This window comes from Anthonomus grandis, chromosome 19, assembly GCF_022605725.1.
Source record: "Anthonomus grandis grandis chromosome 19, icAntGran1.3, whole genome shotgun sequence".
Taxonomy (NCBI): domain Eukaryota; kingdom Metazoa; phylum Arthropoda; class Insecta; order Coleoptera; family Curculionidae; genus Anthonomus; species Anthonomus grandis.
Window position 1 is genome coordinate 9,511,895 of NC_065564.1, and position 16,946 is coordinate 9,528,840.

The window sequence follows — 16,946 nt, forward strand, 5'->3', positions numbered from 1 at the left end:
AGTTTAGATTTATGATTTAAGATTAGATAATGATTTATGATTATTTATTCATTATTTTTTATAGGAAACTGCACCTACACTGCACCAAGACAGCATGATTTTCAAACCAAGCGACGTCCGATGAAATTCCGTAAATTTCAGAATTTGGGTGCTTTTTTTGAAAAACAGAAAAGAGGTTGGTGCTTGCTTTATTATTAATTATATATACTTTATTATCGAAACCACTTTTCAATAATTACTATAATTTATTCCCTCTTTCTTAGTAGCTACAGACCGACATCATTTTTTCACTATTTAGAACCACGTAAAGAATCGTACTGGCTTCCATACTATTTGCTGCTCCGTAAGTAATTTCCGTTGAAAAAAATTAATGAAACTTACCTTGTGTATCGTTACGAGTGCTATTATTAAAAACAGAATCACTAGCATCAAAATCTGCCATTTGACCACTAGGAGTAAAATTCTCAAGTTTACTGACACTCTCCTCCGGCATTTCAGATATCTGATTTAAACCCGATGGCTGCGACTGATTTTCAGGATGATTTTTCGTCACGAAAAAACTATCTTGACTCTGTTGTTCGTTGAAAATGTCGCTGGATAAGCGACGAGAGGATGACGCGTAAGGATTAAAAGAAGACTCAGTGTCAGTGTCCGCTCTAAAAACAATTAAACATTCTCAAGAATCTGAATAATACTTAAGCTAAATCTCACCTGGTGGCATTGATATCCCGTCCAATCCCGCTCGAGTAATTGATGTCATGCGCATTTAAGCTGGGCGGGGCTTCATCGAATATACTCGACACGGTCGGTTGTGATTGGTCGTAATTGACGCGGTCTAGCAGACCGTCGCTGATTGAAAATCGGTCACTTTCTACACTGTTGTCAGACGTCGCATCCCAATCAAGTGGCGGTGGTGTTGGGTCATACAAGTTTATAGGTGGCGGCTCGTAGTCGGGTTTAGTAGTGGCTGATTTAAAGTGATATAGTTTATTAAAGCCAATAATAATTGAGATGAGTCCTAAATTTTCAATAAAAGTTGGTTAGTGTTTTACATAATATTCAGTTTTTTGACCAATAAAACGATAATGGTAATCTTTCATTTACATGAAATCATTTGACTTCAAATCATCAGACGAGTTTATTCAGAGTGGCCAATTGTTATCAGCTACAGTCTGCAAATGTATATAGGAACCCCCGAGTACAGTCGCTTTAGGATTTTACCGTGGCTGACGATAGCTTTAATAGAGCAAAAGATTTTCAGACCAAAAGTCGATTTTATGTGATTGTAAATTAAAACACTCGATGTGCAAAAATAGTCATATGATTTATTACACATCTACCAACATTTATTTCAAATTATATTTATTTCCCACTATTGGTTTCGATTTAAAAGTCGCACCAATATACGGATTTAAACGGAATTCGTAGCAGTAAGGGCTACTTATACAGTGCTTTCATTTCAAAACAAACCACCCTTAATAACTTCTTAAAAAAAACAGGGGCATTTAATTTTATATAAGTTTATAGACTTATTAACAGTAAGGGTTTACAAAATAAACAATTGAATCAGTTCACAGAATTTATTTTATTAAGCGCTCAAAATGTGCTCCGTTTTTGGTGAAACAATAAAAGAGTTTGTTATGAAATTACTCATATAAACATTGTCAAGGGTTTTTCCGCTAATACCTCTATATTCGCGAGTAATTCGATCCTTTAAATCATGAATATTTTTAGGTGGGGTTTTATAAGATTTGCTCTTTAAATACCCGCCAAAGGAAAAAATCTAGTGGTGTTAAGTCTGACGACCGTGCGGGCCATTCAATTGCACCACGCCTGCCAATCCATATCCCTGAAAACTATTGATTAAGCCTCTCTCGAACTGTCAAAGCGTTGTGCGGGGAGCTCCCTCTTGTTGGAAATACCAAATTATTTTCGTTTGCCATGAATTTCTTCCATACATGAATATTTTCATTATGTTGTTAAAGATTTGAATTTTGTAAGGAAAAACTTTTTTTTTGAAAATTTTATGTCCAAAACCTGGTGAAATATTTAGTTAACTCTACGACTTTGGGGATAGATAGATAATATTGGATCTAAATGTCTGTCATTAAATGTCCTGGCGGTTCTACGAGCGTACCGATCTTCATCGCCATAAGAAAAATAATTTCTTGTCTTTCGGCCAGCGTATACATCATTTTAAATTATTCGCACTTCTGAATTTTTAAGTGAGGGTCAGAATCACAATTTTAACAATAATAACTGGTTTTTAAACGTATTTAAAATTCTAATTACTGTAGTCTTATTTTTGTACTTTCGGTTTACTGCAAAAATACTAGTAAATTAAAAACCCCAAAGATTACAAAAAATTTTGGGAAGGAAGAGAGAGAGAGAGACAGAGAGAGATATTTATTATATCCGCACCGGGACCTTTAGGCGTCTATCAGAATGTTTAATAGTTATATAAATAAGCAAGTTAATACATCTATAAAATGTCTATGTACAAGGCTCGAATATATCAATGATCTGAATAATAAAAACTGTGTCTTCTTTAATTTGTTTTCAAATTTTTGAGTATATTTTTGTCTCTTTTAGAAATGAGATAATTAATTCATTGTATTTAGGGCTGAGTAGGGTTTTGATATTGTTAGTTCAGTTATATTTTAGCCTAGACTCTTTATACTTAATACATTCAATTAGTATATGCTGGACTGACAGAGGTAGATTGCATGTTTTACACCTTATGTTACCTTTTTGTACTAGATATTCGTGGGTGATTTTTGTATGGCCTATTCTAAGTCTAGTTATTACTACTTTGTCTTTTCTTGGGAGGTTTGATATTTTATTTCCCAAGAAAAACTTGTCTTTGATTTTATATAGTTTATTGTTCTCGTCTTGAAGGTCCCAATCGAGTTGTATTAGATTTTTAATAATATTAAGGGAGAAGTTATTTATATCTTTTGCATAAAGATGTTTATGTATGAAAATTGCATTAAGTTGTTCTTTAGCGAGTAAGTCAGCTTTTTCATTTCCCTTTATTCCAATGTGACTGGGGACCCAGGTGATGTTATATTTATGTAAATATGCGTTTTCTATTGTAATGCACCCATAAAATCAGTGGCTATTAACCAATTTGGGTTTTTTAAAGTAAATAGACGTTAAATTGCTTTATGTATTGCGAATAGTTCTGCTGTAAGAATCTCTGTTGCTTTAGTCAGTGAGAAAGTTTTTTCAAAATAAGTATTATAATAAGATGATCCTACCCTATTTTCCGTTTTAGACCGATTATATACCGATCTGTGTATATAATATGATGATGTTTGAATTTAGTTATATTGTCTAGGAATAGTTGCTTAAATCTAGAGGCTGAAGTATCTTTCTTTGAATGTTTTGCTAGGACCTTTATTATTTTAACTGGTGTTAGTGTCCATGGTGGATGTGTGTATGTGTTGTAGCTGTATGCTTGTGTTTGTTAAACTAAAGGACGGCATACATGATACTGTTTACCGGAAGGCAGGCCTTTCAGTTTACAATCCGGAAGGCTGAACCTGTACCCCCGGGCTAAAGCATACACATTACTTTTCATCCAACGGCTTTGTTCAGTTTTTTAAAAACGTTCTTAGCGGGAACTAGACATGATTTCGGATAACGATTTACGTTAATAGGGCTGGCAATTGCTTTGTTACCGAACATACAAAGAAAAAATGCAAGCATTCTAAATGGGCAAAACAGTGGTTAATAAATCGACACGTTACTTCCCACACTTATCTCATAAATGAATCACGACTGGAATTATCACTGATGATTACAGAAACTATCTTCGTATGGATGAAAATTCCTATACGGAATTGCTAGAACTTGTAACCCCATTAATTCAAAAGGAAGATACTTTGATGAGGTTAGCAATAAATCCTCATGAGCGATTAAGTACTACTTTGAGGTTCTTAGCGACAGGCAGAAACTATGAAGACTTAAAATTCACAGCCCGTATCTCTACTCAATGTCTGGGAAGAATGATTCCTGAAACGTGCCAGGCAATAATTGAGGTTCTTAAACATAGATATTGTAAGGTAAGCTACGTTGTAATAATTTTTATTTTACATAATAAGTGCATAATTTACTTTACAAAAAAAACTTATGGTACAAAACTTTTGTAATAACCACGTGTTGTGGGAGGTTGGCAAGTTGATGGTTGATTGTCATAATCTATTGTCATTGTATTAAACTGTTGTGGATATGACTGTAGGTATTGAATTGAAGTACTACTTGTTCGCGAGTCAGTTACAATTCTTGAGTGTGCTGTTAGTTGCCCGCACTTTGCGGGCAATGCGTCCAGCTCTTGACCGACGTAGGTTGCATAATTCGAATATTTTTTTTGGTTTTGCAATTTTTCCGCAACTAATTTTAGCACTGTCTGTTGTTGGTCTGGTTCATTTGGTTTTTGTTATTTGCTAGACCTTATGGATGTACGTTTTCGAGTAGATGAAAGTGATGATGTGCTTGGACTTAAAATATTTTCTGAAGATTTGTCATATTGACCTCCTTCATCCTATGACACGTCTCTTGCCAATTCATTTGCTGCTGGGGATTGTGCATTTTCTTGTACTTCTTCCTAAAAAAATATATTACTTATGTATTAACGTTTTCTTATAATAAAATAACACTTTCCAAATTGCCTCGGTGCCGTTGACGGCAAACATATAAGAATAAGACCACCTCCAGGCAGCGGAGCATACTAGGGGTGATAAATAACACATCTTTTTACAAGGCATTAGTAAATGGTGCTTTGCAATAATCAACTTAATAATTTACCTTAAGTATTCATAGGAGATGAAGCTTTTGCGCTTAGAAAAGATTTTTTTAAAACCTTAAAGCGAAAAAGAACTGAACACTGACCGTTAATACTTTAACAAACGTTTAAGTAGAGCTAGACGAATTATTGAGAAGGTGTTTGGAATCCTTGCAAATCGATTTCGTATATATCATACCAAATAGGAATATCTGTCGAAAATATAAAAACTGCGGTAATGGCTACATGCGTATTGCATAATTATTTACGAAATAAGAATCGATGCTAGTACACGGAGATACGGATGAAGAAGCTATCTTGGCAGATCAACAGATACTATCATCGTTACAAAAAGGACATGGAAGTAAACGTTGTCCTCAAGACGCAAAAGAAGTGCGGAATTATTTCTTGAATATTTTAAAAAGAATTAGTTGCGAAAAATTGAATTTATTTTGTTATTTTAAAATAAACTGCTCGCGATAATAGGAGGGACACCGGCATTTTTTGATGATCTTCAATAGAGTGCAATACATAATAGAAAAGGTATTGGAAAGCACTTTTTAAAAATGCAAGAATAAAATATGGCGTCCGTAAGAAAAAACAAAGTTGATGATGGTCGCCAAAAAACGAAACGTCGTAATAAAAATCTAAAAACACCACCATGTATAACACGTTATAGCATGGAAAAAATTATTTTTAAATCGGATAAAAAATAAGCTCAGTAAAAATTAAAATTGATTTTTCAAAATGTCGGTTTTTTTTTCGATTATTTTCAGAACTGCTAGGAATTTTCAATTTTTTTTAATGGCATATTATTAGGCGGAAAAATGCGCAACTTTGCCCTAATTTAACCATATTCATATCTCCTATAGCAACCAAGATCTCAATGCTGAGAGTCGAATTTGAAACACCCTGTATATGTAGGTGGTTGAAAATCATCAAAAAAATGCAGTTGTCCCTTTTATTATGGCGAGCAGTTTAACAAAAAAATATCATGTAAAAAGTTTGTTTTCTGAAATTGAATCCAATGCTCAAGACCAATAAAAAATCAAATTTCAAAAATAAAAATTTACCTCACTATTATCGCTGTTATTAATTTCCATATCGTCCATATTGGATTTGCTTTTTCTAGGTGTTTCATGGTCATAAAGAAAGTCTAAAAGATGAAAGTACCATAATGATGTTTCATAAACCTCTCCACTGGAACCACTTCTTTGGCTGTCTTTTTTTTTTTAATTCTTTACGGTACGAACTGCGTATATTATTTATTTTCTTTACCACCACATCTTTTGTTGCTGCTAGATCTACTGCTTTTAATTTTTCTACCATTTTATTGTAAGCTCTGCTGTACTTGTTTCAGTCTAATGTTTGCACCTGGATGGTATCTCCTGGAAGGAGGTTGGATATTTGGATATGGAATTTTGAAAATGTTGCTCGTGCTAGACTGTTCTGGGTTTAAGCTTTTTGTATTTGCATATTTTAGGTAAGGTAAGTAGTTTTATAAGTTGGGGGGATACATTCCGCTTCACAATACAAGCTATTTATTGGACTTGTATGAAAAGCTCCAAGAGCTATTCTGAGTGCTGCATTCTCTATAGGTCTAAGCGATTGAATATAACTCTGTGGAGCAGATAAATAGGCGATAGATCCATAGTCTATTTTAGATTTTATTAAAGCTTTGTAGATGATGAGTAGTGAAGATAGATCAGCTTCTCACTTTGTATGTGATAGCATGCGCATAACTTGCAAGTCTTTTTTGCATTTTTTTGTTTTGTGTATGTGATATGATGTTTAAAATTTAGAAGTGAGTCAAAGTAGACCCCCAGAAATTTATGGCGAGATTTAGTGGTGATTGGTTGGTTATTTATATGAAGATCAATAAGTTTGCTGCAATTCCTTTTTCTACAAAAATGTATTCCTATTGATTTATTCGGTGAGAAATCCAGGTTGTTGTTTGAGGCCCACTCTACTAATCTATTTAAGTAGTTTTGTAAAAAAGTACGGCTTATATTCGAGTTTTTAGAAGAGTGGTGCATAACTATGTCATCTGCAAATATTCTGACTTTGACAGATCTCCCAAGGTGATTTGTAATATCATTAATGCCTAGTACAAACAAAATCGGGCTAAGGACTGCACCTTCGGGGACTCCTGTGTCTTGTGTATAGTAGTTTGAGTATGTGTTTTCCAATCTAACTTGAAATGTTCGGTCATTAAGGAAATTATAAATGACATCATGTGTCCACTTATTTTAAATTCTTATAGGGAATTTAATATGCTTTGTCTGTTAATTAAGTCAAAGGCTTTATTAAGGTCTAGGAAGACTGCTGTTGTGTATTTTCCTAGTCTAATGGAGTCTTGAATGTCTATTTCTAGTCCTGCGATGTGATCTAGTGTATATCGATTTTTCCTAAAACCCGATTACTCTGGAATTATAAGTTTGTGTTTTTCAAGATACCAGGTTAGTCTATTGTTAACTATTTTTTCTAGGAGTTTACATAAATGGCTGGTTAAAGCTATGGGCCTATAGTTTTCTTTTTTGCAGATTGGTTTGGATTGTTTATGGACTGGAATTAAAATGGAGTGTTTCCAGTTTTTTGGTAGTTGGCCTGAGATCCATATTTTATTAAATAGTTGTAGGATAGTTTTTAATCCTGCTATAGGTAAGTTTTTGATCATTGATATTCTAATTTCATCGAGTCCGGGGGAGGTGTCATTTCTGGGTTTTAGGGCATGTGTAAGTTCATTCATGGTGAAAGGGATGTTGTATGTAAAGGAATTGTTTGGAGCGTTTTGAATTGAGTATGTCCAAGTTCTATGGGTGCAATGATTATAAACATTGGCAAAATGCTCTGCATAGATCTGTGACATTTGTTGTTTGTCTGTAATCCAGGAGTTATTTTCTATAAGGCCAGGAATATTTCGAGTAGGTATTCCTTTGAGTCTACGTATTTTATCCCATGAATCTTTGGTTGTAGTATTAGAATTAATTGAAGAGGTAAATTCACTCCATGAGTCTAATTTGGCTTTGCTTATGATTTTTCTGGATTTTGCTCTTAGTTTTTTTTAGTTCATAAAATTTTTAGTTGTGGGGTAACGTTTAAATAGATTGAGTGCTTTTTTCCTTTCTGAGACTGCTATTTTGCATTCTGAGTTCCACATTGGCACCATGGAAAGAGTTTTTTTGTAAATATATGAGTGGGAGGTGTATTTTCAATGTATATTTCTAGAATGGAATCGGTTATTTTTTTTGTAGCTGTATCTATGTCGAAGTTTTCAATATCTGGTGGCGTAAATTCAAGACTGAAGTTTGCCCAATTTGTTTTTTTATGGTTGTATTTAATAGTATTGATAGGAGCATAACTCCAATTTAGAATGCTGAGTAAAGTGGGAAAGTGATCGCTATTATAGGTGTCATCCAGGACGCTCCATTAAAATTTTGTGGAGAGATTCACTTTGAGGTACAGAAAAAATGGTAAAAATTTACCCAAGTGGTACAAAAAAAAAATGTATTCTTATTTATAACAAAAAAACATAAAAACTAATTCAAGGTGCTCTAAAATAAAACATAACATTGAGAAATATCAAATTTTTTACTTTTTTCTTTAAAAAACCCATGGTACATATTTTGACCCACCATACCACTGCCTAAAGTTATTTTGTATGGTAGGACTGAAAACAAGACTTGTTCTTTCCCAAACATAAGGGAACTTGACACACGCTGCAGGTCCAGTTTGTGCATATTTCAAATTCCTTGGAACTACAGACTGCACATCTTCGTCTACTGGTTCGTACTGGCTGATGTGTACTTTGAGTAAGTCTAATCGTTTCTGGTTGGGAAGGTTTCCTTTTTTTGATGGGAGTTGGTAATGGTTTTTCGGTACCCTGTGATGATGTTACCAATTTGTCAGCAACTAGATGTTCTATAATATTCAAACGAAATTCTTTCATGTTTATTTTAGGCCCTTCAGATAACTTGTAAAGCATGTAAGCATTAACAACAGCAGCATCAATAAAGAAAAACATGATTCTATGCCACCATATTTTGTTTTTTCGTCAGCGCTATTGGGCAAGGTATGTTTTCTACACTGCCGTCTTTCGCTTTCCTTTTGACCTCAGTTTTGTCATCTGGGTTGTGATAATTTGAAAGAAGGTGAACTGTTCTTTTATCGCGCCATTTAAATGCTGAAAGTCCTACGAGCGAAGCGAACTAGATAGAAAGAAGATTTCTTTCTATTATAGAAAAACAGTCTAAACCCTACTCTCAATCTCAACTGGCTTCGATCGGGTAGAGTTCGGGTTGCCGTCGGCAACCTTCGGAATAGAAATATCGTCGCTTTGGTTGTGAACTGTCCTAACCCACATAAAGTAAAACTGGAGGTAGCGCGCTTTCAAAAAAGTTTGTTTTCAAAAAACTTATATATTCTTTTCTAGAATATTAAAAAAAGGTGAAATCATAACAATTTTTTGATATTTGTAATTAGGTGTCATACTTGTTGTGTGGATATTTTTATTTTGAAATTATAAACAATATTTTAGGTTTTATGTGGCTTAGCCCCTTTCACTACCACAGAGCTAGTTGTTTTGCCGGAATATTTTAAGATGTGAAAAGATCTAACAATAATAATGTTATAAAATAATGATAAAACTCAGCAGTTTTTTTTAACTTTTTATTATTAATATTACTAATACAAAATGTTTAAAAATAAATTTTATTTAAACTGTCAGTTTTCGTCGTTCTCGGATTCAACTTGATCCTCATCAGTGGTTCTTAGTCCCTCATAAAATCCGTGATAAGCAGACTTTATGGAGTCAGATTCGCATAACTTACGCAAGCCCGTTAATTTTCGTTTTTCAATTGGTATACTAGTTGTATACAAATTAGGTATAACTGCATTTAGGGAAGATACGCCATTTCTTAAAGATGCCTTTTTAACTTCTATGGAACGAAATTCAGAATCATCAAGACGTTTTTTAAAGAAAATTTTGTTAGGTTCTTCTTTCCTATATTGAATACATTTTATTTTTAACCAATTCAAATTACTTCCATCTGTACATTTTTTTTTGTTTAATATTGCGGATTTGGAAAAAGATTCAAAATTTAAGAAATCTGAATAGTTCATTTCAGTAACATTGTAAAATGGTTGCATAGTTTTTGCAGTTCGAGCTACTGTGTACCAACCCTCTGGGGTGTAAATATCGATTTTATTACCACGGTTTTCAATGGCAGAATGAACGCTGTCACATTCCATTTCAGAGTGTCCTGACTCCATAAATTTTTGGTTAATAATTTCAATCGGAAGCAAATGTACAGCTCGTAAAAACATGGCAGCATTAATGCAGTTACGGTTTTGTCCCGATGCTGTGTCAGCATAGAATGTAACTTCTTTTACTTCAGGGCTAAATCCATTTAAAAGTTTCCACAAACAGGTTGCGATCTCTGACGAACCTTTGGTGCCAACCCCCTCATGCCACATAAAATTTTCAGCTTGTGCAGTCCCCAAATTATATACGGTAAAGTTAAATGTCTTTAGTTTTTGGGTATAGTATAACTTTCCTACTTGTAATGAAGGCGTTAAAAGAATTTTCTCCATATTCTACGGCAAAACACAAAAAACTCTTGTCAAGTTTTGCACGATTTTTGTCGATTTGTTTTGCTTCTCTAGCCTCTGTTTTTCGGGCCAAGTGTGCATCCATACTGTCTTGCATTTTTATCTTTTCCTCATCATTTTTGTTTTTAAACTCGGCACAATAATCACATTGATCTTTTTTAGGCCGATGGAAACCAATATTGAACTCCGAGGTAAAAATATGCTTATAAAAGCTAGCTTTTTCTGGTACTACTCCAAGCTCTGCACAATAATCTTTATAATCTAAATATATTCTATTTTCAGATAATCCTGTAGGGAGATATTCCCTCTTTGTTGTGCTTCTACAGTAATGTGAAGAAATTAAGGGTAATTTTTTAATGTGAGATCTTATTATGTCTTTGGTTGCTTCAGATTTTTTTTGCGGTGGTGATTTCTTGCCCCTTTGATCTGGCTTAACGACTCCATGTGCAGAACTTTTATCCAGTGCTGTAAGTACCTTTTTACTCGAAATTTGTAGAGTTTTAAGGAAAAAGTTTTGACAAACTTGATGTTGTGTATGTCTCGCAGTAAGTTTATATACTAAGGTAAACTTTCTTCGACTACCCTCTTTTTGTACAACGTATGAACGCTTCTTTGGAATACGCTGAACATGTTTAGCAATAAAGTTCCACCTTGACTCTTCGCTTTTTATATTATAAAATTCGTTAAAAATATCATCTCGCGTTTCATTGGAAAAAAGTTCTTTTGTACATATTTATAATCATGTTAGATACAGAAAGTACGTTAATTACGAATTACGTACGCCTAATTCCGCTCTATTCACTCGAAAAATAATTATGTACTTACCAAAATAAACCGGCGATAGTATGGTATATTCTTTTTCTTCATTATCAGAGGATTCGTCGGACCTTTCGTCATCATTTAACTGCATTTCTAGTGCTCTTTGGACTATAAGTTTACTCCTTGAAGACATTTTTTAAAAAGCACTCTTAACAATACAAAAACACTAACTAAATAAACAAAAAAACTAAACAGTCAACGCTCTAACTCAAGAATACAAAGCGCACTAAATGCGTGCAATTATTATTCCAAAACATAAACAAATAGCGATTTCGAAAGGTAATTTAGTAGACTTTGTGTGTATATTGATTCTTTTTTAACTAACGACACCAAAAAGAGATAAAAAGATACTCAGCATTCACGAGCGGGCCGAAACAGGGACGCAAGAGCCAACACAGAAACCATAAAAATGTGGATTAGTTTTATTCACATCTATAATATTTTGATCCATAACGCTTAAAAACGCAGTTGCTAAAAGTGCTAAGCTGCTTATGCCTATTCACTATATCAAAATGTGGGTTAGATCTCTTAGCAAATTTTATGTTTCAGGGACTTTATATAGGTTGTGGCTTAGGATACTTTTAATAATCTAAATTTATACTTTTTACTATTTGTTGACAGTCTTAACTCAATTTTCAATTTTTTGTGGGTTACGACTCTTCACTACCAAAGCAACGATATAGAAAGAGGTTGTATGGTCTTGCTATTATTTTCGTCTCTTTTTAGTACATTGAAAAAAAGTGTCTATGTATTTATCTTTGTTGTGGGGATGTTTTTGTAGCAGATTTGAAAATCAAGGAATTCTCATATTAGACCATTAAGCCCCATTGTGCAAGAACCAACGTTTTTAAGAAGTGATAAAGGGAATAGGGTCGGCTTGAAAGTGATTTTAAATAAAACTTACTAATTAAATAAAGAATAGTATATAATAACTCATGAAGGTTTTAAACATAAAACACTTAATAATTATCAAAAACTTTAATATTATAATACGTGAATAAATAGCCACATCGAGTCAAGAGCCGACTTGTTTACCCCCCAAAATCGCAACGACTGCATGCCATCGTTTTTACTTGAGCAGGCACGGTTCCACGATGATTCACCTACGTTCTCGGGTCATTTTTTTTTGGGTGGTGTGTTCATAAATTCCCAGGTCTTCGACCAGCCGATATATTCGTGATGCTACACTCGGCCGTGCTACCATCTTTTTCGTCCCGGAAAACTTTTCCCATAGTTACCTGTAAAAACAAATACATACATATTATCAAACAAATTACACTTTGGAGACAGGAACGTTGGAGTCAACGTAGATGCTAGCTAGACATCCCACTAACACCACAAATTTCCTTAGTATCCTTTATTTATCTAAATCATTTGTCATTAACTAAAACATTTTCCTCAGCTTTCGTGTCTGAGTCACTACTACTACTGCTTTCACAAGCAGCCGTAAAAAGCTTCATACGGTCGACCGAACTAATACCTCTGTATTTCTTTTTTGAACGTTTTGAGCCTAGCAGGTCTTCTACTACGTATCTGTCATTTTCAAGTACCTCTTTTACTATAAAGGGACCCTGATACTTGGGCACTAACTTTGCACTTTTACCGTTATTTGCAAGATTTGCTCGTCGTAGGACTACTAATCCCCTACTAGGTACTTGTGACACTTTTTTCGTTTTTTATCAAAATAAGCCTTTTGCCTATCCTGATCGTCCTGGATTCGTTTTCCAGCTTCTTCTCTAGTTTTATGGATATCTTTATCCACTTTTTCGTAAGATACAGCCCCACTTAGAAATGAATCGTGCATTCTCCTAGGCTTGTACCCAAATAGCAACTCGCACTTCCTCTCATCTTCATGAGAAGCTGCTATTGATGACAATATTGTCCGGTTGTAACGTTCTATTTGGCCATTTGCACGTGGTGTTGCTGTGGCATTTAAAATGACCTGTATACCAAGATTTTTGGTAAATTCTTTAAAAGTCTCACTCGTAAAACATGAGCCTCTGTCACATATTATTCGCCTAGGTATGCCAAATGTCTGGAAAATATATTCCAAAAAAGTTTTAACTGGTCCAGCCTTTGTGTTTTTCACCGGCTTTACAAATAAAAATTTTGTAAAAGCATCTATTGTCATTATCAAATAAGCATTTCCTTTTGTACTTGTTACAAAAGGTCCTAAATGATCCAGGTGTAAGGTATCTATTGGAATCGTTGCCTTTGGGATTGGATGTAAGTGACCCTCCTTCTTTCCACTGGGTACCTTATTGTATGCACAAGCTAAACAAGCTGAGATATATCGACTTACATACTTCCTCATCCTAGGAAACCAATACTTATTTGCTATATTATTTTCTAGAGTCCTCTCAAGTGCAAAGTGACCCATATTATAATGATGGAACATGGTTACAACTCGTCGAGCTGTTTTAGGTACATACCATCTTAGTCCATTTTCCATATTTTTATATAATCTGCCATCCTTAAGCTTAAAATCTTTGTGTATCTGTCGTTCTTCATGATCTTTTGGTTTGGACGAGAGAACTTCAATTAAATATTTACAACGTTCATCTTTTATTTGAGGTGCCAAAACCCAATCATCATTTGTTATGTCTACCTAAAAGATATCAATAGTTTCCTGTGTTTCCTTGGGTTCTTCCACAGGGTTACGACTCAGTGCGTCTACGTGAGCCATTTTCGTCCCTGGTCGGTACTCAATAGTAAAATTATACTCTTGCGTAATGAGCCACCATCTACCAATTCTAGGGATAAGGTCACGTTTCGTCATGGCCGTCCTTATAGCGTTACAATCGGTGACTATTTTAAAGTGTAGTCCCAGCAAGTAAACTCGAAACCTCTGCAAAGAATTCACAACAGCCAAAGTTTCTAGCTCGAACGAATGGTATCTTTGTTCTTCTTTGGTAGTTTGTCGGCTATAATACATTACAGGTCTTAGCCTATTGTCGGCTTGTTGCTGCATTAGTATACCGCCGAGACCAAGCTTTGAAGCGTCAGTATGAAGCTCTGTATTTAGGCAAGAATTATAGATTGCTAAAACGGGTCTCTCAATTAGTTTTTGTTTAAGTTTAATAAAGGCGTTACTCTGTGCTTCTCCCCATTCAAAACTAACATCATTTTTCGTTAAGGAAGTCAACGGGCGTGCAACTTGAGCAAAGTCTTTTACGTATTTTCTAAAATAGCTGCATAGCCCAACAAATTGACGAATTTGGTGGACATTTTTAGGAATAGGAAAATTATCAACGGCCTTGATTTTCATAGTGCCCGGGCGAATACCACTGGCACTTATCTCGTGACCAAGATAATCTATATGATGTAAAAAAACTGGCATTTTGACAGGCGTAAAGTAACTCCTGCATCCCTAAAAGTTTCAAGTACATCAGCGAGGGCTATTAATCCAGATTCAAAACTTGGGGATGGTACAAGTATGTCATCCATGTATGCCAGAGCTGTTGAAAATCTCATTGCACCTAAAATCTGGTTAATGGTTCTTTGAAACATTGCGGGTGCGTTGACTAAGCCAAACGGCATTCGGATATATTCATACTGACCGTCCGGCGTAACGAATGCTATTTTCTGTATTGAGTCCTCCGCTATTTTTATCTGGTGATATCCACTAGCCATATCAAGCGTAGTAAAATACCTACAGCCTTTAAGTGCTTCGAGATGATCATCCACTCGTGGCAAGGGAAAACAATCTTTTATCGTTTTTGCGTTTAGGGCACGGTAGTCTACACACATTCGTGTTTCACCATTTTTCTTTTTCACAAGGATTATGGGACTAGAGTAAGGTGATTGAGAATCTCGAATAATATTAGCTGACAGCAAATCTTTAACCATATCACGTACCTTTTCTCTTTCGTGAAGCGATAGACGATAAGGTCGGTAAGTTACTGGCTTATCATCGGTTAAATGAATAGACATTTGTACGTTTTTAATATTTCCCAATTCATCGATATTTTGAGCAAAACAATCGCGATATTTATTGAGCAATAGCAAAAGTTTATTTTTATTAGAATTAGACATATCTTCAGTAATGTGACCCTTTAGATCGTCCATTGAAAATTTTGGCAATTTAGTTATATCAATTTTATTAACACTCACCTGTGTACCATTTTGAGTGCATGGAATCCCTCTAGCAACAACTTGGTCTTGCAAAATACTAATAGTATTTTCCGACGTGTTCAGAATTGGAAGTCTTAAATCTGACGTAGTCAGTCACACATCTTGGAACAATGGATTCTTTTGTAGGCTCAAAAGACTTTCGAAGATCCACAAAAACGTCACCATCATAACCATCCGAATTTGAACATCGCACCAAGCCAATGTGATTGGGTGGTATTTTAACACTTTTTATTGCACGCAAAATTGTTTTTTTAGGTGGCAAGCTTTCGAGCTGAGTTAATTCTGCCATTTCACCATTAAAGAGTCTTGCATTTCCATCCCGAATAACCGTTACAGCATCTGTTTTATTTAATATTGATCTTCCAATCAAAACAGGCATATCTTGTAGGCGATCTTGCACAATAAGAATGGGAACTTCTGCTTCAAACAAATCAACTTTAATATTAGCATTTGCAGTTCCTAAAACTTTTGATGTTCCTCCACCATAGGCTTTTAAGTATGCTTCGCTTTCGGACCATTTTAAACCAATATTACGAGCGTCGGACTCTCGTATAAGAACAACCTCGCATCCAGAGTCTACAAATCCATGTAAGTCATGACCGTTGATAGAACAAGTGACGTAATAACCACCGTTCTCAGAATCGTCTTGTATATTACAAAATAAAGTTTTATGGGGCATAGATTTCTTTTTGAAACATTTTTCTGCTGTATGGCCCAATTTTTTGCAGACTGTGCACTCGGTACGGGGCTTAGAACATTCGGTCTGGTAATGCCCATATTGCTGGCAATTATAACATTTTCCCCTTTTGGCAGTACGTTCTGGCCGTTCGACTCTTTTTTGATTATCTGGACGTTGTTCTAATTTTTTGTAAATATCTTGTCGATGACGTTCCCTTGTAACGGTTAGAGTAGCTAAATAGTCTTTATAAAGTGCCTCTGGCGTTAAATATCTGCCCACTTTTGGACCTGACTGGATAGCTGTGTCTTGGATTCCATCGATCAGCATAGCTACAGCATTTTTTTCCTGATATTTCGCATTGGCGAAGTAACTGCATTTTTCCAAAGTAGTATTCAGTCCAACTCTCATCAGGTAACTTAATGCGGCGAACTAGTTTTCTTATAGCCATAGGAAAATCATGATAGTCTGGAAATGCTTCAATCAGTAGTTGCTTCCATTCACTCCAAGTATGTTTATAATCATCAAGACTATTATACCAAATTCTGGCTAGCCCTGATAATCTCGACTGCATATGATAGATCGTCGTTTTCTCGTCCCACCTATTGATCTGTGACAGCTGATCAATTTTGTCTAGCCACTTACTACAGTTCTCACCATGATTTCCAGGCGAAAATTCTGGGATACAGTCGGGCTTAATAGATAAGCGTACAGCGCCCCTATTGTCATTTTGTAATAACAGGTCAACCAATTCTTCCAGCTGTTTAATTCGTTTGTTCGATTCAGTTTCGTTTGCACCCTAAACATCAGAGCGTGGACTCTCTGTGATGTTAGCTTCAGGAATGGTTTGTATGTTGTCCCAATTTGCCTGATTTAGTGACCTCCTGACCGTATCACGTCTGTGTGTAACGTCTACATCAC

At 35.0% G+C, this 16,946-nt stretch overlaps 2 protein-coding genes across 16 annotated transcripts in view; one reads left to right on the top strand and one right to left on the bottom strand.

The window, feature by feature from the left end:
* Window positions 1-16,946, top strand: part of LOC126747529 (heat shock protein 70 A1-like) — a 402,096-nt gene that overhangs the window by 245,580 nt on the left and 139,570 nt on the right. The window lies entirely within an intron of this gene.
* Window positions 1-16,946, bottom strand: part of LOC126747527 (WASH complex subunit 2) — a 271,361-nt gene that overhangs the window by 59,339 nt on the left and 195,076 nt on the right. For all 4 annotated transcript variants that reach the window (XM_050456216.1, XM_050456218.1, XM_050456217.1 and 1 more), the window contains 2 exons: window positions 712-967; window positions 382-656 (listed from right to left, as the gene is read on the bottom strand). In XM_050456216.1, coding sequence (XP_050312173.1) covers window positions 382-656; window positions 712-967 — 531 coding nt within the window. The remainder of the gene's footprint in view (window positions 1-381; window positions 657-711; window positions 968-16,946) is intronic.